Here is a 24,128-nt window from a genome sequence, read left to right on the forward strand (position 1 = left end):
GTTGCAGTGAGCCGAGATTGCTCTGTTGCACTCTAGCCTGGGCAATAGAAAGACACACACCCCCCCCCCACCCCCACCCCCACCCCCCAGGAGGAATAATTTTCAGACAAATGGCAAGTTTTAGTTCTGTATTATGTGTTTTCATTTTTTGGTTTTTAGCAGCTTTGTGTTAATACTGGAAACATGGACTTAGAGAATTATTAAATTAGCAACACAGATTTACAAGGGAGATTAAAGGAAAAGAATACTTGCCATATGTCTTGAATTTACGGCTTAACTGTATGAGAAGTTCATTGGTGGAGTGATGAACTGTTGCTTTTTATTGCTGCTTCTGCTTAACAGGAGTAGCATTCTGTCCATACTACATGGCATGTCATGGAGGCTTTGAATGTGGCCCAACACAAATTTGTAAGCTTTCTTAAAACATTATGAGATTTTGTTTGGCAATTTTTTTTAAGCTCATTAGCTATCATTAGTGTTGGTGTATTTTATGTTTGGTGCAAGACAGTTCTTCCAATGTGGCTAGATTAGACACCCCTACACTAAAATAAAGGAAGACGGAGGACTTGCTTTTCAGATGCTGCCCAGCCTTGGGTCACTCCTAGTTGTTCTTATTCTATATTCCTGTATTTGTTTTCTTTTTTCAAAGACTTGGGAGAATTTTTGAAAGATGAAAACATCCATAGTTCGCTCCTCTCAGAGATGTTAAAGTTTTTATAATTAAGGGGCTAGAGTCAGGCAATGCTTTATATCTTCACACCTAGAAAGTCTGATATTAGGTTTTTAACTTTTTAAAGCCTTCTGGTAGTATAACAGTTGGATATTTTGGTGGTAGTTCCTGAAAAAGTTACAGTTACAATTACTCCAAACTTTACAAGAAATGAGACCTTCAGATAATCACCTCAAATTTAGTATAAAATTATAAAATGAGCTTTTTTTTTATTTTTGGCAGGTTAAAAAAAAAAATCAGTGTTTTTAAATATAGCATTAGTTCCATTTACAAATACTGTTTCCAAAATAGTTCTTTTACCAAGGTCTAGTAAAATAACACAACCAGATAAAACTTTTCTTTGGATTCTTCTACTAGAAATAGGCTCAGGTTTTCACATGGAAAAGTATGGTGATAGGAAATACATTTTATTATCAAGCTTCCAGTATATTTACAAAAAGTTGGATGTAACCAAAAAAATATAAAAATGTACTGAACAGTCACTATAGACTACTTTGTACATTTATCAAATGTTTCTAGCAATTACTTCTTATACAAACACGACTTAAGGACAAAACGTTATGCAGGTTATACAGTATCCGGAGTAATTATTCACCTCCAGATTCTCTGACGGTGCCTTGACAAAATTTTTAGAAAATTTCTTAGGCATTTAACAACAAATACGAAGAGTGCAATTAATTTCATGGCTTGTAAAGTTTGATTATGTAAGTATAGCAAACAAACATCATTCCAGTTAATTTTCACCTTACGTAGTAAAACCACAGTAGAGTGACTGCCTAGCGACTCAGAATTATTCCATTTTATGTGTGTTGATATAAACAGACTTTGGTGAAACTGGGAAGTCATCCTCTTATCACAGGGAAAATAACATTTCTAAAAATTTTTTTTTTGAAAATTAATTTGGTTTAATCTTTGAAGCTTCTATAGAAGGACAAATGACCAAGAGGGAAATGTGTCCTGGAGGTATTTATGGGTAGAGAGTATAGCATAATGGTTGGGAGGGCTAAGGGTAAGATTAGAGCCATACTACTGGTGTCAAATACATATACTAACTGTTTGAAATTTGGCAGTAGGTTAATCTCCCCTTGCCTCAGTTTTCTTATCTTTAAGATGGAGCTCATAATGACTTAACATTATGGCTGTTGTGAGGGTAAACTAAAACATAAAATAACTTAGAACACAGGAGCACTGCATACTGTTTGCTACTATTCTTTCAAGGGTATTTTTAGTCTAGATAGGAAACTAGCTTCAGGGATCTCGAAAGGCTGCTTCTCAGTCTGTTCATATACAAGAACACTTTTTTTTGCTACCTCAAATTCGGTGGGCAATGATAGTTAACACTTTCCTAGTTTTCAGTTTATTTGACTACATTCATATGTATCTGATCTTCACGACAACACTGTGACAAAGGTAGAGGCAAGAATGATAATATTCATTTTACAGACTGAGGAACTGCAGACAGACCTGCCATCTGTCCAGGCCAACATAACTAACAAGTAGTGGATCCAAGACTTGAGAAAGAGTTTTGCTCTTACTCTTGTTAGAGTGGAGAAGGAAAATAATAATAATAATAAAAAGGTTTACAATGATTACTGAGAAATGAAGAAATAAAAAGCCACTGTTTCTTAGAAGTAGATGGTCCCACATCTCAAACTCTCTTTGGGGAAGACATTTAAAAATAGTTTTTAAATACCTGGCTGCTGGAGCTGAAATGTAAAAACAAGTCTTCATTCTTTAATTTGCTGCGTTGATAATATAGCCCCAGCCTTATAAACTGTTTCATGCCCCACTCCTACCCATCCCCCCAAACTGCTTAAAATAATTGATTTTAAAACACTCCAGATATCCGCAAAGCCCAATAGGCTGGGGGAAGGAGAAAAAAGGATACTGTTTGCTATACAGTAATTGTAGTATTAACTGACCCTGCTAAAAAGCAGAAATTACTGGCTGAACCCTAGGTAAAGATAAATTGTGTAAAGCTGAGATCTGCACCTGCTGAATGCTGGAATCCAGTACTTGCATCCGGATGGTGTCAGAATACCTATTTAGCAGCAGAGTGGAGCTATGAAAAGACGTAAAACTCAGCACTTAGACCAGCAGTACTCTTCGTTTTGTAACATCATTAGTCCCTAATTACCTTAGAAGCTGTTGCAACATACAGAAGGTGACAATCCTTATGTTGTACAGAACATATTCAGAATAGCAGAGCAACTCCAAAAAGGTTAGGAATCACTACTTTGGAGTCTTGATTGACCTAAAAAAGAAAGGTGAAACAGCCCAGTGCTCTTTTTCTAGGCATCTAAGAAAAACCCTTCATTGCCTCTATGCTGGGTTAAACCAATGTTAAAAGTCCTTGTAGTAACATCACATAATGGTAGCCTCACAGTTCTCTCTTAAATACAAGCCTGTTGAGTAACCAATTTTGTAAGTCTTGTATCAATTTAGCCAAGCTATATAGTAACTGGATGCTAGCTTGACTTGTTTTTGCTTAAAACAAAACATATACATATATATATAAAAAAAAACAGGAAAGGAAAGACAAATTAAGTGGTCCTATTGTATTAAAGTGAAGGATTAAGAAAAAATACAAAACCAGTTATTGCTTAGGCTAAAGAAGTTTATAAAAAGCTTCACCTTGATTCAATTATGACTTCTTATTACTCAGTTTCCTGCCTGTACCTACTCATTATGAACTACAGTACTGGTGTCACTGATTCCTTATCATATTTCCTCATATCTTTGCATCCCTGCAGATGACAACCTACAAAGAACAAGTTACATAGCAAAATATCAGTCCATAAAATGAAATCCTTCCTTATTTAGGTTAGCTCAATGATTAAGGATCTTCTTCCATATCATCTGGATTAGGAGCCATAATGAAGTGCTTTGGGTATACAAGGTTATGTGTGTATGCATGTATTTCCCAGCGAGCGTCATCACTTTCATGTGTAATGTAACGTTCTCCAATGCGAGTTTCAAATTCTCTAAGGTCAAGCCAGGTCTGATAGTCCTAGGAGAAAATGAAATTGTAATGATGAAACATAAAAGAAACAAAATACTGTCAACTTGGTTTTTTTGTTTTGTTTTGGTTTGGTTTAGTGCCCTAGTCAAATAATTGACAGGCCCTACTCATAAGTATCTACTATATACTAAGTTCTACTTGTGATATTTTAAATGAGCAATTTAAAGAAATTTTTCAAACACAATCTCCAATGAATGAAAGTAACTAATTTCTGAAGTTTAAAAAAAATTGCTTCAAGCTTCTTAGGTGGCTAAGAATAATCACTAAAACATTTTGTTCTATACAACACGAGGCCTAAACCTTACTCCTCAAAGTAGGGGAAAGTGCTTGGATGCTTATTAGGATAATTTAGTAACTGGTAGACTAGATTACATTTGTTTTAAAGCTAATTCTACCTCTCACTCCCTTTAAAATAGTTCTAAAGCTTCCCTCCTTACTCAGAAGTTTGGAGGGTATCTTTTGATAAATCTGTAAAGTAACTTTGGGAGAGTTAAGCCAAATATTTTAAATGGCATTTAAAAAAAATCTCTTCAATGCAAAAATAAACCCTTCAGTGGACATTTAAAATAAATTTGATAAATTAATATGTCATGCTAATCTTACAAAAAGGTGAAATGAACACATAGGTCTATGAAAGGCTAAGTCATTGCTTTCAGTTCCTGGGAGTTTAATTGCCTGTCATTACCGATTTGAATGCTGTACGGTTTCCACAGATTCAGCCATAGTACAAATTAATCACTTAAGAGCACTTATATTATTCTGCTGATCTTAGAGTGGTTTCACTAGGTGGGACACATCAGAGTGAACTACTTAAATGAGGATTGCCAAAGAGAGATTATATTTTTTTTTTACCTGTAGCCAGGGATGACTAAGAGATTTGTCAACACTGTAACGTTTTCTCATCTTCACTTGAAGCAGATTGTTTATCAGATCAATTGCTAAGGGAAAAGACAAAACAAGATACATGAATTTGGGTGCATAGAGCACCCCAAACTTGTGACTGCCTAGAAGGCAGTTCAACCCATAGAAATACAGGGTTGAGGAATTTTTGCTTCTCAAGGACATGGACTTTTAGCTAACATGTAAAATGAATCATACATATTTACTGATTTAAGTGTATCTGTCAAATTTTCATTGCCTTTATAAGGCAGTAGAGAGTACAGGTTAAAAGTATACACTCTGGAACCTGACTGCCTGGGCTGAAGTCTGGTTCTGCCACCTACTAGCTGTGTGATACTGGGTCAGTTACTAAATTGTGCTGTGCCTCAGTTTCCCCATGAAGTTGCTGACATATGTTAAGGGCTTAGAACAGTGCTTAGCCCCTAAGTGCTAAGTATTAACTATTATTATTTGAAGATGAATGAAACAGACTCTCTGATCCTCCCCACCCTGCTCCAATGCTGCTCTCTAGTCCCTGACTTGGTCTGGAAAAGCACTGCCTTGCCTCTGTGTATGGTCACTGAGGTGGTAACTTAACCACCAAAGGTTCACGCTTTTAACAAATAGGTTTCAGGATGTTTTAGTGTACATGGTGAGTTCTTGGCATATATATTTTATTCACTTATTTGGAGAATGGATCAACTGCAAAACCAAGGCAACCAATAACTATATACTAACTACAGCCCTATATAATGGTACATTTGAAATATTGGTAACAAAAGGCTAGACCCAGACACGAACCAAATGGAAAGACTTGTACCAATCTAATTCTATTTCTTGTCTCTATACTACCAAACTAGCAAAGATTTTCCCTAAGTACTTTATGAATTTCTCTGTGTTCCAAATACTTTAGACCTTTATGCATTGTGCCTTAAAATGTGGCCCACCATGTGCACTAGAATCATTTGGAGTTATTTAAAATGCACATTCCTGAGTCGTCATTCCAACTAAAGAATCTCAATCTATGGGGTTTCTCTTCTAATAAACTCATCAAGTGATTCTGATGGAAGAGTTCTACAGAACACACTGCCTCAGGAGGTCTGAGATAACATTGGTTAACATCAAAAAACTCTTCTTATGAGCTTCTTCAATTAGCTTTATTACCAAGCAAACCTGCTACTGTCTTCACATGTTGTTCCTTAAACTTTTCCCAGTTTAATGGAATATTAGTTAATCCTATGATTAGGCCTAGTACTTTTGGAAAAACAAAAAAGATCTACCCATTACATGGGTTGGCTAAATCCAGACGGGGGTATTCCCCAGCATTGGTTCTATTAACTTCTATGGGGCAGTTAGATAATGTTTTAAGTAGTGTACTTGTCCTTCTTGTCAGTATCAGTAGACTAAAGAGGGCCAGCCAAGTTATTCTTGATGGGTACAGAATCAGGAGTTGCAAATTCAAAAGCCCTCACTAGGCAGGAAAAAGATGTATGCAGCTTCCCAGCAGAGGTCCATAGGAGAGAGGAAAACAAACTGCAGTGTGTCTGGTGAATATAAAGTTCATTCTAGGTATAAGGTACTGGAGCTAGGTATTCATTCAAGGAGCTCACAGTCTTGTTCTGAAGATTAGAAAAGTCGATTATGAAAAGAATGAATACTTAAGAAAAAAATGGGGCTGGGTGCAGTGGCTCATGCCTGTAATTCCAGCACTCTGGGAGGTCAAGTTGCAAAGATCAATTGAGTTCAAGAGTTTGCCTGGGCAACACAGTGGGACCCCATCTCTACCAAAAATTTAAAAATGAGCCAGGCGTGGTGGCCCATAGTACATACCCATCATCCCACCTAGTCAGGAGGCTGAGGTGGGAGGATCACTTGAGCCCAGTAAGTCGAGGCTGCAGTGAGCTGGGTTTGTGCACACTTCAGCCTGGGTGACAGAGGGAGACTCTGTCTCAATAAAAATAAAAAAAAATAATAAAAAAGCCCAAATTTTTTTAGCCTAAGTAAATTTTACAGTTTAGAGGAAGAGAAGTCAGGTAACTTTACAGATGAGCCACAAATTAAGGAGTCCTCAAATTTTAATAGGAAGGGTTGTAGACAAGGAAAAAAAAAAGTCCTAAGCGAATTGCAGAAAACAGTTCAGAAGAGTGAACACCTAGGTTTGTGTAGAGAGTAGTGGGAGATGAGGCTAGAAGGTAAGCATGGACCATATCACAGATAACTATGCCTGTAAGGTGGTTAAAGAGAAGTGTTTGGGAAAGTAATGTTTCCTGAAGATGGATTTGGCAGCAGTGACTGGGAAGGACCAGAAGAGTTTTAACAGGTAAGACAGTTAAAAAGCTATTTTAGTGGTTTGAGAATGAGGCCACTGGGGCCTATGTCAGTGCTATGCCTGGGAACTATACAGAAGACACAGATAAAAATGTAAAAAGAAGAGTGCTCAAAAAACTGGCAACTAGTTGAATTTGGAAGATGAATGGGAGATTTATTAAAAAGACAAGTTGCAAGAGACAGACTGATTTGGGATCAGAAGGATTTTTAAAAATAAAACACATAGCCAAAACTTAATATTTTTTTTACCTTCACCAGAAATTTCTCTCCATGGATTTGGTGGGTACATAAATGCAGCATTTTGGATTTGGTCATTTATATCTTCATCCTCATTAAAAGGAAATGTGCCACTGAGGCTCACATAGATGATAACTCCCACTGACCACATATCTAGGGAACGGTTGTAACCTTTGCTCCGGAGAACTTCAGGGGCTAAGTATGCTGGAGTTCCTACCACAGATCTCCTGAATGACTTTTCACCAATGATGCGTGCAAATCCAAAGTCACACAGCTTCACCTGGAAATTGAAGGATAATTTTGTATTATAGTGTTATATATGTAACTACCTGTCCCTAAATGACACTGTATCATTTCAACATACTTGCCAGCTCTGATTATATTAAACAATCACAGATAGGGAAATTGTAAAATATCCTTTTCTGGAAAGGCAGACACATTTATAGCCCTGTGATCCTGACTGGCATAGTATGAAGAGCTAAAGTTCTAGCTTCCAGAATACCAAATACCAGACTGATGTTATGTGTGTTCCTATTTCTTATGAAACGGGAGTGTGCTGCTTTCTATCATTTGTTTTGTGAGATCACTCTCCCATCATCTGTGAGCAAGAATTGTTTCATTTCTGAATCCTTAGTGGCCTTAAAGTGCCTGGACACATAAGGTACTCAATGTTTGTTGAATGAAAAATAAGTTACAGTATTAGTTAGCCAGGTGTGGCTCACGCCTGTAATCCCAGCACTTTGGGAGGTCGAGGTGGGGGGATCACGAGGTCAGGAGATCGAGACCATCCTGGCTAACGCAGTGAAATCCCGTCTCTACTAAAAATATAAAAAAATTAGCCGGGCGTGGTGGCGGGCACCTGTAGTCCCAGCTACTCGGGAGGCAGAGGCAGGAGAATGGCATGAACCCAGGAGACAGAGCTTGCAGTGAGCTGAGATTATGCCACTGCACTCCAGCGTGGGTAACAGAGCGAGACTCTGTCTCAAAAAAAAGGAAAACAAAAAAAGTTATACAGTATTTAAAAAATCCCTTGTTTTGCTTGATCCTAGAATCTCTTTTCTAAGGATGTTATAAATTGGCAAGTAAATAAAACTGAGGTGTATTAAAGGTAACTTTTCCTGTGGACACCAGTGGAGACTGCCCCAGTGAGTAACAGCAACACTTTTCTGTGACTGTGGAACACATTATTTCTAGTTAGATGTTTAGATTTGAAAAAAGTTATATGTAAAGGTAGCCATAGTCACTACCATGTCTTCTCAAAAGAGAGTTCTAGAAGTTGATGAGCTTGGCAGAACTCAGAACACTTATCTTGCTGCCCAGATTTTTCTAGAGGCTTAGATCTGGGGGATTAATGATCGCATCCATGCTGAACAAGCAAATGCCAGGTACTTTCTGGAGGAAACACTCTGACTTAAAAAATGTCTTCAGCAAAAGCATTAATATAAATTGAGAGGAAAGAGATTTAAGCTCTAGAAAACAGTGGTACAAACAGTGCCTAGAAAACAAAGAAGTGAAGTTATCAAATGCTGCTATTTCTGGGGTGTGGACTCTGACACGTTTTTATGAATGATATTTGCTCAGTGTCATTACTGAATCTGGCTGCTTCTCGATTTCAGTGTCTTTGAAGAGTACGAGTACTGAGCTTGAAGAAATACAAACTATTCTGTTGTTGTTAAATGCCAGATTTTAGCTCACATCTTGGTAAGGTAAAGATGACTTGGAAGTCTGGCAACTGATTAAAGAAGTAGAGCCATGGCTAACACTTGAGCATAAAAAGAATCCCTTTGCTTCTCACTGGAACACTGTTGATCACTAAAGTAGAGGTCAGAAAGTGGGAGTTTTAATGTTACCTCTAAGAGTGTGCATCTTTTGTCTATACTGTTTTGAAGATCAAATGAGATAATATATGGAAGCAGTTTATTTAAAACATTGCACCAACTATTAGGTGACCCTTTCGACCTCACAATGATAGGGAATCACTATTAGGTGACCCTTTTGACCTCACAATGATAGGGAATCACTTTTAACCACATAAACATAAAAGAATATGATTACTACTTTAAAAGCTGAATGATTTTTAATATATCTTTTTATTTGAGAAGACAAATTGAGTTATATTTACCAAGTGAAAACAGGTTATCTGTTGTCCTTAGTCTTGCCATTTGTCTAAATGTACATGTTTCAAATGTATATAAACAATAGTTTGGCAACAGATATTTGAGCTGATGAAAGGAATCATCCTTGCCAATTATGGAAAACGGTTGCAGGGTACCACCACCACCATTTATTTCTCAGGATGGTTGTTTCAGAATTTGGGTTATGATCCATTTGATAGTTCATGAAATAAATTTAGTGGATCAAGATGAACACTTGAAAAAAAAAAAAAAAACTCAACCGAATTAAGAAAAAAAAGAGAGTGCTACATGTTGCCAGGACACAGAAGCATGATGCCGTCGTGTGTGTGTGTGGTGATGAGAAATGTTATTCTTACATAGGTTTTGGTGAAAATCTTTGAAATACAATACTCTAAATAGGAAAAGGAGTTGGCTGCCTGCCTCAACCAAAATCTATCTCCCATTTCTAGTAACACCCCATTTGTTTTATTTATGAGGAATTCATCCTAAGTACCAAGCACTAACCAAGGTTGATACTTGCTCACTTCCTTCCCAGCCCCCGGGGAGAGGTGAATTACAGAATCTATGTGCAGTTATTCTTTTAGATGTGGTGAAATCTAAAAAGTCTTGAATATAAACAGTGTAACTAATAACATCTGAATTCATTTAGTTATTAATCCTCACTGACAGTTACAGGCTAAAAACTATTTCTGTAAGACGGTATGCATTTTTAACCAACAGTACTTAGTACACTGCCTTTTTATTATGTGGGTACTTTGAAAATGTTGCCAGAATCATTTAAAAGGTTCTGGAGAATATCTCACCTGAGGAAATGGCTCTGCTGATGCAAGCAGCACATTTTCTGGCTTTAAATCACAGTGCACAATATTCTTAAAATGCAGATTCCTCAAAGCAACAAGTATCTGTTATGAAAAAAGATTTTCTTTTCAGTGTCTGGGAAATCACAAATAAACCTCACTGTGACTCCCTGAATGATTTAATTTGAAAACTCCACCATAGTTCATCAAGACTTAGCTAAAAGGGTGTTATTCTGCTCCTCAAGGTTAACAATTCCCACAATCACCCAACATGTAAAAGCACTGCTATTTAATTATTTTAGTGTTTAGCTGGGTGCAGTGGCTCATGCCTGTAATCCTACCACTTTGGCAGTCATAGGCAGGTGGATCACTTGAGGTCAGGAGTTCGAGACCAGCCTGGCCAACATGGTAAAACCCCATCTCTACTAAAAATACAAAAATTAGCCAGGCGTGGTGGCATGCATCTGCAATCCTAGATACCTGGGAGGCTGAGGCACGAGAATCACTTGAATCCAGGAGGCAGAGGTTACAGTGAGACAGACTGCACCACTGTACTCCAGCCCAGGCGACAGAGTAAGACTCTTGTCCCAAAAAAAAAAATATATATATATATATATATATTAGTTTTTAATCGCTAGTTTAAAAAAAAAAGGAGTTAAAATACCTGTGTGACCATGAATTTAGTAATTCGTTCTGGAAGCCGACTTTTCTCACTGGATAGAATCATTTCCAACATATCTCCATGCAGCTTTTCCATTACTACAAAGACTCGTTCTGGGGTTTCAAACATACATTCCAGATTTACAATCCCAGGATGGTGCAAATTCTGAAGAGAGGTTGCAAGATGTTTATGTGACCAACTTAAGCAGAGAAACAGTTTTACTAAGTAAATATCTAGATGTGCTATGATTGTCTGAAATAAATGGCACAGAAAGAAAAAAGCCTAGAGAAGTAAACAAAGCAAACAAAATAAAAATTACAATCAATGAAAAGGATCTTAGGTTTTGATTCTCCAAGTTGTGTACTGGAGAGTAGCCACACTGAGGGGATAGAATCTTCTCCTAACTTGATTATATAATCACTCTTGTCCATTACTACTACTTTTCCTTCCTTCTCACTTGAAAAATCTGACACTGCTCTAATTTCATGCTTTCCCTGAATAGGCACCAACTGCCCATAAATTTTTAGTCAATTACACAGAAACCTTTGGCCTTTGGGGGCTGTATTTGTGACGGTATTTGCTTAAGAGTTTTATTTCTAAGGTAGATATTTAAGTCTTGATTCTCATAATATTATAATGATAATTCCCTCTTTTTAGGCTCAACATCTCTACCTACATTATCACGTTTCTTGATCATAACTAGGTGACAAGGGTTGGAGATACATAAAGATGAATGCCATACTGTTCATGCTTATAAAAAAGCAATTTATCTTGTGTTGTACTACAGAAAATCCTTCATCAAAAATTCAGGAAGTCAGCCTTGCTCAAACACCTTCAATGGCTCTTTATTTCTGGACATAAATCTAAATTCCTTTGTCTACATTTTGAGATCTTCAATAACCTGGTTTCAGTCTTCCAATTTAATCTTAAATATGTTCTACTGAATAACCAAGTGCTTAAACAATTTTTATTCCTTATTAATAAAAATACAGGCTGAGTGTGGTGGCTCACACCTGTAATCCCAGCACTTGGGGAAGCCGAGGCAGGTGGATCGTTTGAGGTCAGGTGTTCGAGACCAGCCTGGCAAACATGGTGAAACCCGTCTCTACTGAAAATACAAAACTTAACCAGGTGTGGTGGCAGGCACCTGTAATCCCAGCTACTCGGGAGGCTGAGGCAGGAGAATCACTTGAACCTGGGAGGTGGAGGCTGCAGTTAGCCGAGATCACGCCATAGCACTCCAGCCTGGGAGACAGAATGAGACTTTGTCTCAAAAAAAAAAAAAAAAAAAAAAAAAAGGCCGGGTGCGGTGGCTCACACCTGTAATCCCAATACTTTGGGAGGCCAAGGCAGGCAGATCACCTGAGGTCAGGAGTTCGAGACCAGGTTGACCAACATGGAGAAACCTAGTCTCTACTAAAAATGCAAAATTAGCTGAGTGTGGTGGCACATGCCAGTAATCCCAGCTACTCAGGAGGCTGAGGCAGGAGAATTGCTTGCACCTGGGAGGCGATGGTTGCAGTGAGCCGAGATCGCGCCATTGCACTCCAGCCTGGGCAACAAGAGCGAAACTCCATCTCGAAAATAAACAAACCAAAAAAAAGCAAAAAAATAACCAGACGGTCCCCAACTTACAATGGTTCAACTTACAATTTTTCAACTTTACAGTGGTACAAAAGTGGTATGCATTCATTCAGTATAAACCATATTCTGAATACCAGAAAAAAAATTCCGTTTTTTTTTGAGTATTCACAAATTACATAAGATATTCAACACATTAGTGTAAAATAGGCTTTGTGTTAGATGATTTTGCCCAACTGTGGGCTAATGTGATTGTGCTTAAGGTAGGCTATGCGGGGCTAAGCTGTGTTCAGTAGGTATTTTTATCTACTTATTTTCAAACTTAAGATGGGTTTATGGAAATATGACCCTGTCGCAAAATGAGGAGCATCTGTACATTTTTCTTTAGATTTTTTCCTTAATATGGCTAGCTGATTATGCTAGGGGGACTAATATGTTTTTGGTCTACGTAAGGCTGAGTTCCATGTCTAAGATGTTTTTTGAAGCCTTAATTTTAGCCCACATTTTCTCTCTTTGGGACTACCGCAGTAGTTTCCACTGTATTGTATATATGCAGCAGTACTTATTCCACTGTATTGTAATAATGTGTATATTTTACTCCATTGTTTAATGAACTCCCTGAGGCACAGATTGTTTCAGTTATTTTAGCTCAGTATCTCCATCATGGTAGGTGTTTTCAAAAATGTTTAGAAAGTGAAAGAATAACAAATGCAAAATAGGTTTGCGAATCATTATAAACCAATTTTATGAGATCATTTTCCCAAGTAGCAAAATACAAAATGACAACATTTTATAGTAGATAAATGAAACTTAAATACCCCATCGTGGGGTATGACACTGGCAGTAAGCAGTGTAAGATTCAGAATATTATAACTTTTATCAACAGAGGTAGAAATGTGACTGTTTGGCTATTCCATAGTTGTCTGTCTCTCTGTTTTTTCCCCCCGCCCTCCTTTAAAAACATGTGGACACACAAAAATAGAAGTATGCTATAACATTATTCTCTCCCTTAACAACTTCCTCTATTGGTTTAAATTTTCTGTTTCCTCTGGAGTATGTCTTAGTGAGTTATACTTTCACTGAGAATTACCCATTTTCTCCAAGTTTCCAAATTTATCTGATAGAGATGAGCAAAGTATCGTAAGATTCCTTTCCCCCCGCCGTATTTGTGGTTATCTCCCTAAGATCATATTGTATTTTCTTAGGCTGGCCATTTTATTTTTACATACCTCCTCCCTTCCCCCGCACAGCGAACCAGCTTTTGGCTTATTTCTTTTCTGTGTTTATTAATTTTCATTTTTGATCTGTTAATCCTTTCTGCTTTCTTTAGGTTTATTTTATTGTTCATTCTTCAACTCCTTGAGTTGGATTCTTAATTATTTTCATTCTTTCTTGCTTAACATTTGAGGTTATAAAGCTTTTTCTGAAAGACAGTACAAAGGTGCTGATATATATATATATGGTATTTTCATGGTTTTCTAAATATTCTGAAATTTTGATTTCGCTCTTTGATTCAAAAATAAAGTTTTCATGAAGAAGCTTGTTTTCTGATTTTGTAATTTATTTTTGCTTTAATGCATTAAGATCAAAGGATACTGTTTATACTACTGCTTTTTTGAATTAATGAGGCACTCTTTGTCTTTAGGGTACAGAGTTCAGTATAATCTGCTTAGATCTACCTTACTCTGTTTAGACCTTGTACGTTCTTAATTATTTCTGTCTACTCCATTTCTCATGGACTACTGATGTGTTTGTCTGTTTCTCCTTGTTTTTAGTTTTTCTTTATAAATGTTTATGGTGTTATTTGGTGTAGTATGATTTTCACTCTTCCACTGTTAAAGTGGTCTTTCATTTCATTTAATGTGTTTTCCCTTGAGTTAAATCTTCTGAGATCATGACCCTCAAATGGGTTTTTGTTTGGAGAAGGGACCTCTGGAGGACATCAGGGCTGTAGATCTCAGAAAGAATCAGCAAAAACAGTTCTGTGTTCTCTCTTCCTGAAGAGGCATGCACCTCTGCTTCAGAACTTTACTGTCATTGGAAATATACATTATTTCATAGTTCTGAATTCTCATCTATTTTTGTTAAAGTATGCTCACTTCTGTTAATCATTTTTCTTACAGCTTTGGGGTTACTTCCAAGATGAGAATGGGAAAATGCTGAATTTACACCACAATGTTCAAACCAGAAATTTCCCTCTAGGTTTTTGATAACATCTTCCAATTACATAGGTACCTACGAAAACACCACACCTTTTCTCCCACTACTCTACTACCCTCTTCAGGCAATATAGCAAAAGAAACATTTTACATTACCATATAATCTAGAAAACAAAAGGAACCTCCCTTCCCCAATATTTTTCCTGCTTTGCAACATCCTCCCTAGATGTGGCCAGGTTGACAGTTTATGTAGGCATGGCTCTTTTTCTGTATATTAACTGTATATAGACATATATAATGTACACATTACTTTAAAAAGTTAAAGGGAGTCATTCCAAACTTTCTTTTCAATCTAACAATGTGTTGTAATTTCCCACATAAAACATTTATTCATTAAATATTAAATAAGACTTTGCCATGTACCCAGTACTATGTAGGTATTCTGGATTCATTATTAAATAAAAATTAACAAAGATCCCTCTTCTCATGGAGCTTATAAACTGTAGCAAGGTTAGACAGACAATGGGAAATAAAATAGTAAATTACCTAGTATGAAGGTGATAAGTGCCATGGAGAAAAGAAAAAAAGGTAGGGGAGTAAGGTGGGAGGGTGGGTTTAATGCTGAATAGAATGTGGAGGCTTCATTGAGGAAATGGTATTTGGGCAAAATCCTGAAGGAGACAAGGGAGTATGTCATGCAGATATTTGAGGGAGAAAGCATTCCAGGCAGAGGAAACAGCTAATGCAAAGCCTCTTGAGACAGAAGCATGTCTGGCATATTTGAGAAATAGCAAGAAAGTCAACATGGCTATTTTTTGGGGGAAAAAAGACTCAATTTGTTGTGTATATTGTCTGTAGTGGAATCTTTTTCAAGTGATTTTGATTCCGTTTCATAAAGAATAATCACAGGTATCTAAAAGTGGGATGTGCTCATTTCTATTAAACAGAATTACAAAGCCTGTCACCAAGAGCTCAAAAGAGGTTGGATGCTCCTGGATAAACTGTAAGGTCACTTCTAAATCAATGATCCTGTGATTTTTCCTCCTTGCCACTGGAAAGGCCAAAGCTGTAGTCTTAATAATAATATGCTCAATCTTTACCCCATCTTTTCTCTAAATATGTGGGCATGGGAAAGAAAAGCTATGGATGCCTCTAGGGATGCAGGTAAAAGTATCAGCACCAGGATGAACTACAGGAGTACAGACAGCCTTTCAGGTTTGTGTGATGAAGAACTACAGATAAGAATGACATGGGGCAAAGATGGAAAAGGAAAGATGATACAGTTGGATGGGGAAGAGGAGAGCCAAAAGGTGGTGTGAGTGCATGTAACAATGTAGTAGGTTACTTCCAACCAATGTGAAAAAGATTAGCTGTGATGCTCACATAACTAAATCTTTTGAAACTAATTTCAGTAAATGAGGTATGATTTTTTCAAGTTTCCTTTTAAGAAGTGTATTTCCTACATGAATTCAGATTGTGCTAATAGAATATTCTAGAATATCAATATTCTATATGAATATTCATATACAGTTAGCTCAATTTCACCTTTATACTACACACACACACACACACACACACTGGGTCAGTCCAATGATGTAAAGTTGAAAGTACAGGTGGTTTGCAGACAGACTTAGATTCAAACTCTGAACCTGCCTTCCTGCTGGGTGATGTTGAGAAAAAGTACTTAAGTATAAATGCTGACACAAGGAAAGCCAAATATAAAAGTATAAATATCTTACATAAACAATTTGAAGAGAATCTACAACAAAGATAATCTTGTATTAAAGTTAGTATGAAAACAGCATAGAGACATCCTCCAATCTATTCCCAGTTTGGGCAATACTGATGAAAATAACCAAAATGATACAAATAATGAAGATTTTCACACTGTGCATTACCTAGTTATTCCTAAATTTAGTTGTTATGATCCATAGCTGATAACAGAAGAAAAAAACTTCAGTGCTTATTCAGAGCTGTTTGTGATCAAGAAGAAATCATTCCATAGGAATATATCCTTAACTTTTATTGTTTTGCATACTAGTTGGACAATGAGGGTTCCAAAATTAGATATGTAAAAAATACCTGACAACATATTCATACTCTTCATATTCAACAGAGTATGAATGCTATTAATATTCTATTTAAAGGTAGCTTTATAGGAGGAGACAGCCTTGATGTGACCACAGGTACCTACCTGACCACCAGCTTTTTGATTATCATGCCTCTGAAAAAGTGAGGCAAATGTTACTACTAGCAACAAGTAACATAATAAATGTAAAATGAATCACTTAAGTTTCTTACCTTCTTCAAGGAAACTTAAGTTCAGAAGGAGGTTGTGTCTTCTTGAATTTCACCCAAAGCAAATGGGGCTCTGACAGCATTAACCATGTTTGTTTTTTTTTTTTTTTGAGACAGAGTTTCCCTCTTGTTGCCCAGGCTGGAGTGCAACGGCGGGATCTCAGCTCACTGCAACCTTCGCCTCCCAGGTACAAGTGATTCTCCTGTCTCAGCCTCCCAAGTAGCTCGGATTACAGGCATGTGCCACCACACCCGGCTTTTTTTTTTTTTTTTGAGATGGAGTTTCGCTGTTGTTGCCCAGGCTGGAGTGCAATGGCACAATCTCAGCTTACTGCAATCTCCGCCTCCCAGGTTCAAGCGATTCTCCTGCCTCAGCCTCCTGAATAGCTGGGTTTATGGGCATGCACCACCGTGCCCAGCCTGTTTTTGTATTTAGTAGAGATGGGGGTCTCCCCATGTTAGGCTGGTCTCGAACTCCTGACCTCAGGTGATCCACCAGCCTTGGCTTCCCAGAGTGCTGGGATTACAGGCGTGCGCCACCTCACCTGGCCAGCATGAACTATTATACGACCATGATTTCTTTAATAATATGCAAAAGCTATATAACTAAGACATTTGTGTATTATAAATTATTTATATGATATTCGGAAAATGATCCAAGGATCAAGCTAAATTTTATTCTTCTAGATGACCCCCCAAGGGGTAAAAATGCTAGATGAAAAACACATAGGAATTTATGGAATTGAAATCATTGCCAATATATCTTTAAAATATGCCCCAATCGACTAAGCCATTACAAAAGTAAATAGAGTTTTAAATTAATGAAATAAATGCTGTTAAAAGGTACATAATTTTAAAGCAATCTTTATTTGCACAGTAATTGCTATGACAATCAAGCATGTCACCCGTGAAAACTGAATGGGTATAACAGTAACCTCCTAACAACATGTGGCGAAGTATCCTAAGTATTTTGAGCTCCTGGAATGAATTAAGAATGAAATTTTACTTTTTTAAAAAAGATTTTACTCACAAAAATGTGTTCTAAAACTACTACCATAAAGCAAGATATTGGCAGTCCCTATAATGCCTATATTACCATAATCTAATTTTGCCTTCTTAAAAAAACAAGAGAAGCAGTTAAATCAGATTCTTACCAGCCTCTTTAATAAACCACTTTTTTACTTTATTTTTTACCTGTAAAATAGCCACTTCATTACGGAGTTGACTTTCTTGTTTTGTGGGGAATCTCATCTTATCAATTACTTTAATAGCCACATCCCTCCCAGTCTTTCTATGTTTTCCTATTAAGAAAAAAAGAATAGGAAAGAATGAAGCAAACTGACAGCTTTATTAGGGAGTTGTCCACAGATTGAAATTTATATGTATTTACTCTTGAATTTTCTTTTTGGCTCATTTTTGTTCTTTCTCCACACTCCTTCACTCACCTTTAATTTAGGAAAAAATTGTTTTCCCCTCCATACATAACATTTGCCCCTAATAAAGTCAGCTGCATTATCTAAACAGGAAAAAATTTGAATGAACTTGTTGCTGAAAAGTAATCTACCTTGTTAAATAAATGATAGTTAATTACCCTGACCTAGTCCTTCAGAGACACTGTCAAGATGGAAATACTGTATGAATGAGTCAATTTTATTCTAGATTCAGTGAAGTCAGCACAGAGTGATTTAACCATGTACCCACAAACTCTGGGTGTCTCTATATTCTAGAATCTAGATATAAAAAATTTGTATTTGTCTCTATGTTCTAGAATCTAGATATTTAAAAAAGATAGAAGACTATTATAATAAACAGTCATTCCCTCATTTATTAATTCATATTAACTAGTTATACCTATTATATACGAGGTATGCCTTTAGATGCTACAGATTAAGCAGTGAAAATGACAGGTATATTTTTGGTATTTGTTCTTCGAATGTGTATGTGACTTGCTCTTCTCTACATAGCTATTTATTTTAGATTAACTCATTTGTCTCAATGGCACAATCGTAAGTCTACTTGAAAAGACTGAACAAATGTGTGCAATTTTGGTAAGAAGCCAAAGGTACCTCAGACAGTTCTTTGTTCCTTTGATGATGGGAAGTCCTCCAGAGATGTAACTACTCTTAAAACTGACAAATCTGAAGTTGCAAACCATAGATACTGTATATGCATGCAGAGTCAACACATTTTCTGGGCAACTGTTTTATGTCACAACACTAGGTGCTAGGAATACAAAGAAAATCCAGACATCTCACAGCCAACCCTCCAATAAAGTTCAGTGGGAAGACAATAATATAAACCCAAAGGGTAATAGATATTGTGATAGAAGTATGTATGTTAGGTAGCAGGAGTACTAAAGGGGAACAATGTTTTTATTTGATGGAGAGAGAGGCATGGTGACAAGAAATTTCCACAGAGGAAACCCTTTAGTTGACCCCTGAAGTATGAAAAAATGTTCACTAGACAGACAAAGGGGTGGAGAAGGAGCAGAGAGGCAAAGGGTATGGAAGCATGTAAATAGGACTGAAAGATAGAAAGCAAAGAGGAAGTTGCAATTAGAACTGAGGCTAGAGAAGCAGGGAGATACACAGCAGCCTTGAAATCCTCTGCTAAGGAAACTGGCTATGAATCTGTAGATGACTGTGAACCACTTAAGGGTTCTATGTGAGGTAATACTAATATCAGATGTGAATTTTCTGAAAGATTCACTCCAATAGTTGTATGAAAAGGTAAGAATGGAGGCAGAACAGCCAACTAAGAAACTACTGTACCAAATCTTAACAAGGGGTAACAAGGGTTTAACATTTCTTCTATATCTTAGTACCTTTACATACATTAAGTTTAATTAATATTTAAGCCCTATGAGCTACACAGGTCAGGTTTTATTAGCTCCATTAAACAGCTGAAGATGCTAATGCACAGTGAGGTTAAATGACTTCATCAATATCCTAAATCGCAGAGTTGGATTTCAGGTTCAGGTTTTCAAACTTGATAGAACAATCATGCCAACAGTAGACAAATGGTGCCATTTGTGTTGGAATACTAGTAGGAAATATACTTCAATGAATAAGCCCACTCAGCCCAACATAAACTTGAAACCATCTCCCCGTTGCCTCCGACAAACATCTGTATGTGTGAGCTACAAGAAGAGAATACTGTAAAATTTTCTGATTCTGTTACTTTTTAAAGTTTGCAATGAAATTAAGGAATGAATACTCAAATTACAGTAAGAAGGATTTAGCTGAAAGATACAAGTCAGCCTTTGAAAAAAAGGCCACTGGACAAAACTATGAGATGACAAAACAGCTGGCAGATTTTTCACATTTTCCAGTTTTTAATGTGTACAATATGCAAATGGCTGTAGTTGCTTACCTCCATAAACGATGCCAAACTGGCCTGAACCAAGCACCTCATCTGCAAAGATCTGGTAAACAGTACTGATATCCTGGTAGGATAAAGTAAGCAGTTAGTATTATTTATTTCTATAATACAATGTCAACATCTCTGACTTTCTTCATTCAAATACTTAAATACATTTTTGTTTATGTTAGAAGCAACTAATTTCCATAAAGTGCAAACTATTTTATGAAAACATAGGCTTTCTATGTTCGATAAGAGGTTAAGCCCAAATTTTATGTGCAAGTATAATGTATTGTGTAAGACTTTCAGGAAAAAAATGCTTTGAATTTTAAAAATCTTATATTTAGGCCTGGCGTGTTGGCTCATGCCTATAATCCCACCACTGTAGGAGGCTGAGGCAGGCGGATCACCTGAGGTTGTGAGTTCAAGACCAGCCTGACCAACAAGGAGAAACCCCGTCTCTACTAAAAATACAAGATTAGCCAGGTGAGGTGGCGCATGCCTGTAATCCTAGCTACTTGGGAGGCTGAGGCAGGAGAATCGCGGGAACCCAGGAGGCGGAGGTTGAGGTGAGCCAAGATCATGACATTGCACTCCAGCCTAGGCAACAGGAGCGAGACTCCATCTCAAGAAGAAAAAAAATCTTGTATTTATTAAGTAGTGATCTCTATAAGTAAATTTACCTAAAAAAATTAGAAATGAAATTTTACCTATTTTACCTTTAAAGAGATTTGCTCTCTTTGGTTTTTGAAAGAAAAACTTAAAAGTTCATATTACTGGGATTAGCCTGACTTTGAGACTGAATAAAAGAATACGTATGAGAGAAAGTCTGTAACTCAAATCCATTCCTCTATCTTTCCTCACTGCTCTTTGCCTTTCCCTTTTTTTTTTCTTTTTTGTAGTATTTGTTGCTGTGAGAACAGACAAAACTAATATACTAATTTGGGATGTTTAGTGTCAAAATTGCATTACAGGTGTGACTGATGAAAAAAAAAGTGGAACTTCACTTAGCAGACCCACACTTATAAAGACAAAGCCTCAGCCCTGCAACAAAAGCCAGTGAATATGCATGTATATGTGTTAAGTTGTAATTAAAATTTTAAGGTTTGTAAGAACCATTTTTATAAGCCTCCCAACTTTAATCAACTTTTTGTTTAACCAAATTTTGGTTCTAATCAGATTAGGAGGCATCCAATGTATATATAATAACTGCTAGGAAAGTGTGTGTGTATGTATGTGTATATACAATTGTTAAACAAAAGCCAATTCTGAATCCTTTTTCCCCTATGACATGGATGGATATATCCTCAGTTCCCATGGGATTATTCAAAATTTGAGCTCTCATGTTTTTTGATATTCCTCCATCTCTCCCCAAGAATATGGTGTCTATTCTACCTCCCAACAGGATAAGAGACTCACAGATTATATCTCTGAAATTCTCTATCTCCAATAACATTACTAGAGTCCAATCTTCATTGCAATCTTAGAAATCTCAAACAACATTTATATGTTAAAGAACTGTAACAGCTAAGTGCCCCAAGTAGAAAAGAGAGATTTTAATCTGAGAAATTATATATAACAAACAATTGACTTCCTTTTCTAGCCTGTTTTCCCTCTAGTCCAGGGGTTAGCAAACTCCGGCTTGTAGGCAAAATTCGGCCTGCTGCTTCTTTTTGTATGGACCCTGATCTAAAAATGGTCTTTAAATGACTGGTCAAATCAAAATAATATTCTGTGACATGTAAATATTAAATGAAATTCAATTTCAGGGTCCATAAAGTTTTATTGGAACATAGTCATGCCCATTCACTTATGTATTGCCTATAGCTGCTTTCTTGCCACAACCGCATAGTTGCATAGTTGTGTATGACCTACAACAGGGGTCCCCAAGCCCTAGGCCACAGACTGGTAACTGTCTGTGGCCTGTTAGGAACTGGGCTGCACAGCAGAAGGTGAGCAGCAGGCGAGCAAGCATTACTGCCCGAGCTCCGCCTCCTGCCATATCAGCAGAGGCATTAGATTCTCAGAGGAGCGCAAACCCTACAGTGAACTGTGCATGCGAGGGATCTCAATTGTGCATTCCTTATGAGAATCTGATGATCGACATGGTTCATTCCGAAACCAGCTCCCAACCCCGACCTCCATGGAAAAACTCTTCCACAAAACCAGTCCCTGGTGCCAAAAAGATTAGGGACTGCTGGTCTACAAAGCCTAAGATATTTACTAAAAAGTTTATGGAAAAAGTCGCTGACCTGTTGTAAAACCCTAAACATACCTATATACACCAGCCAAACTTAATTTATTCATCATTTCTTAAGAGTCCATTTCCTGCTTCCCTGTTTGTTCATCCTGGTGCTCCCTGTACTTGCATGAAAGGTTGTTCCCCAACCCTCATCCCTTCAGCACTTCCGTCAGTAATCCATTCCATCCTTTCAGGTATAGCTCAAATTGCACTTCCTTTAGGAAGCTTCCCCTGCTGACCCCACAAGAAGTAATGTTTGCCTTCTCTTTGAACCGGTCTTATCATTTTGTAATATTCTAATGTAACTTTTTCCAGTGAAAAAGTTAGCTTTATTTTTAATTTAAAAAATCTGCCTTAGTTTCCTCTATAAAGCAGAACTCCTTAGGGAAGTTATCAACCGTAAAGTCTAGCCTAGTACTTTGGGCGATGAACCAATTTCTCTAATAAAGATTTTCACCTTTTATTTTCCTTATTTTAATCACCCAGTTTACACGTTAGCTGTAACGATTACTTACCACATTCTCCTGAATCTGACAATTAGATACAGAGATACTTGTAGACAAATCTTCTGTAAAATATAAAAAAGATAGTTGAGAAAAGGACAAAATTTAGTATATGAAAATAATATTAATCTTTACTGACATGTGAATACTCATGGTATATCAAACTTTAAAAAGTTTAACACATAGTTAATACAATTATGTACATTAAAAAAACCTACACATACAACCCATCAATAGGAAACTAGATGATACATCCATACAAAAGAATACTATCTCAACATTTAATCGATGATGTAGGGCTATAAATACTGAATCAGAAAGTCAGAAAGCTAGTCATGATTATTACTGAGTTAAAAAGGGAAGTTGCACTGTAATCCCAGTGCATTAGGAGGCTGAGGCAGGAGAATCACTTGAGCCCAGGAGTTTGAGACCACCTGGGCTACATGATACCCTATCTCTACAAAAAATTTTAAAAATTAGCCAGGCACAGTGGTGTGCACCTGTAGTCCTAGCTACTCAGGAAGCTGAGACAGGAGGATCCTTTGAGCCCTGGAGTTTGAGGTTGCACTGCACTCTCACCTGGGCAACATAGCAAGACCCTGTCTCTTGGTGGGGACGGGGGGAAGCGGAGTCCAGGGAATTGCAGGGTAGCAGTGCTTAAATTAAAAACAAAAGTCTATGATTACTTCTGGTGAGTGGAAGAGGTGGGGTTGGGGAACAAAGAGTTTTTATACACTTCTAAATTGCTTGCATTTTTATAATTTTATAATGTTGCGTTTTTTTAGTACTTTAATACATTTATTACCTGAAATAAATCACTTCATTTATCTTTTAAAAAGTGTGTAAGTGCCTGTATTATTTTCTGAGGAAACAGTCCTAGTTTTAATTAGAATGACATAGAGTTCTGTCTAAAAACCTCCAAAACTTAAGAACCACTGTGAAACACCCATCTACCTACACCCATTCCAACCCAAAATCAGTACTGAACACCAAACATGTACACAGTCATGGTCCTCATCACACGTGTCTCAACTAAATAATGTTATCCCTCCATCACTCCCATTCAGCTATGCCTACTGTATTCCTACCTGAGGTTCAAATCAGGTTCTTCTATGAAGTCTTGTTTACTGTTCCTATCTGCATCTGAGTTTTTTAAGTAATGTATTCCTCACTTTTGCACTGTACTGCTTTATGCT

The 24,128-nt window shown here is 37.0% G+C and overlaps 1 protein-coding gene across 1 annotated transcript in view; it reads right to left on the reverse strand.

Moving 5' to 3' along the window:
* Positions 1-907: 907 nt before the first annotated feature.
* Positions 908-24,128, reverse strand: part of PRKD3 (protein kinase D3) — a 77,029-nt gene continuing 53,808 nt past the window's right edge. The window contains exons 12-19 of the mRNA XM_025354905.1: positions 22,945-22,997; positions 20,200-20,272; positions 18,022-18,128; positions 10,793-10,954; positions 10,135-10,233; positions 7,209-7,476; positions 4,605-4,690; positions 908-3,740 (exon numbers count right to left, since the gene is read on the reverse strand). Of these exons, the coding sequence (XP_025210690.1) occupies positions 3,567-3,740; positions 4,605-4,690; positions 7,209-7,476; positions 10,135-10,233; positions 10,793-10,954; positions 18,022-18,128; positions 20,200-20,272; positions 22,945-22,997 (1,022 nt within the window). The 3' untranslated portion in view covers positions 908-3,566. The remainder of the gene's footprint in view (positions 3,741-4,604; positions 4,691-7,208; positions 7,477-10,134; positions 10,234-10,792; positions 10,955-18,021; positions 18,129-20,199; positions 20,273-22,944; positions 22,998-24,128) is intronic.

The sequence above is a fragment of the Theropithecus gelada genome, chromosome 13, assembly GCF_003255815.1.
Source record: "Theropithecus gelada isolate Dixy chromosome 13, Tgel_1.0, whole genome shotgun sequence".
Lineage (NCBI taxonomy): Eukaryota > Metazoa > Chordata > Mammalia > Primates > Cercopithecidae > Theropithecus > Theropithecus gelada.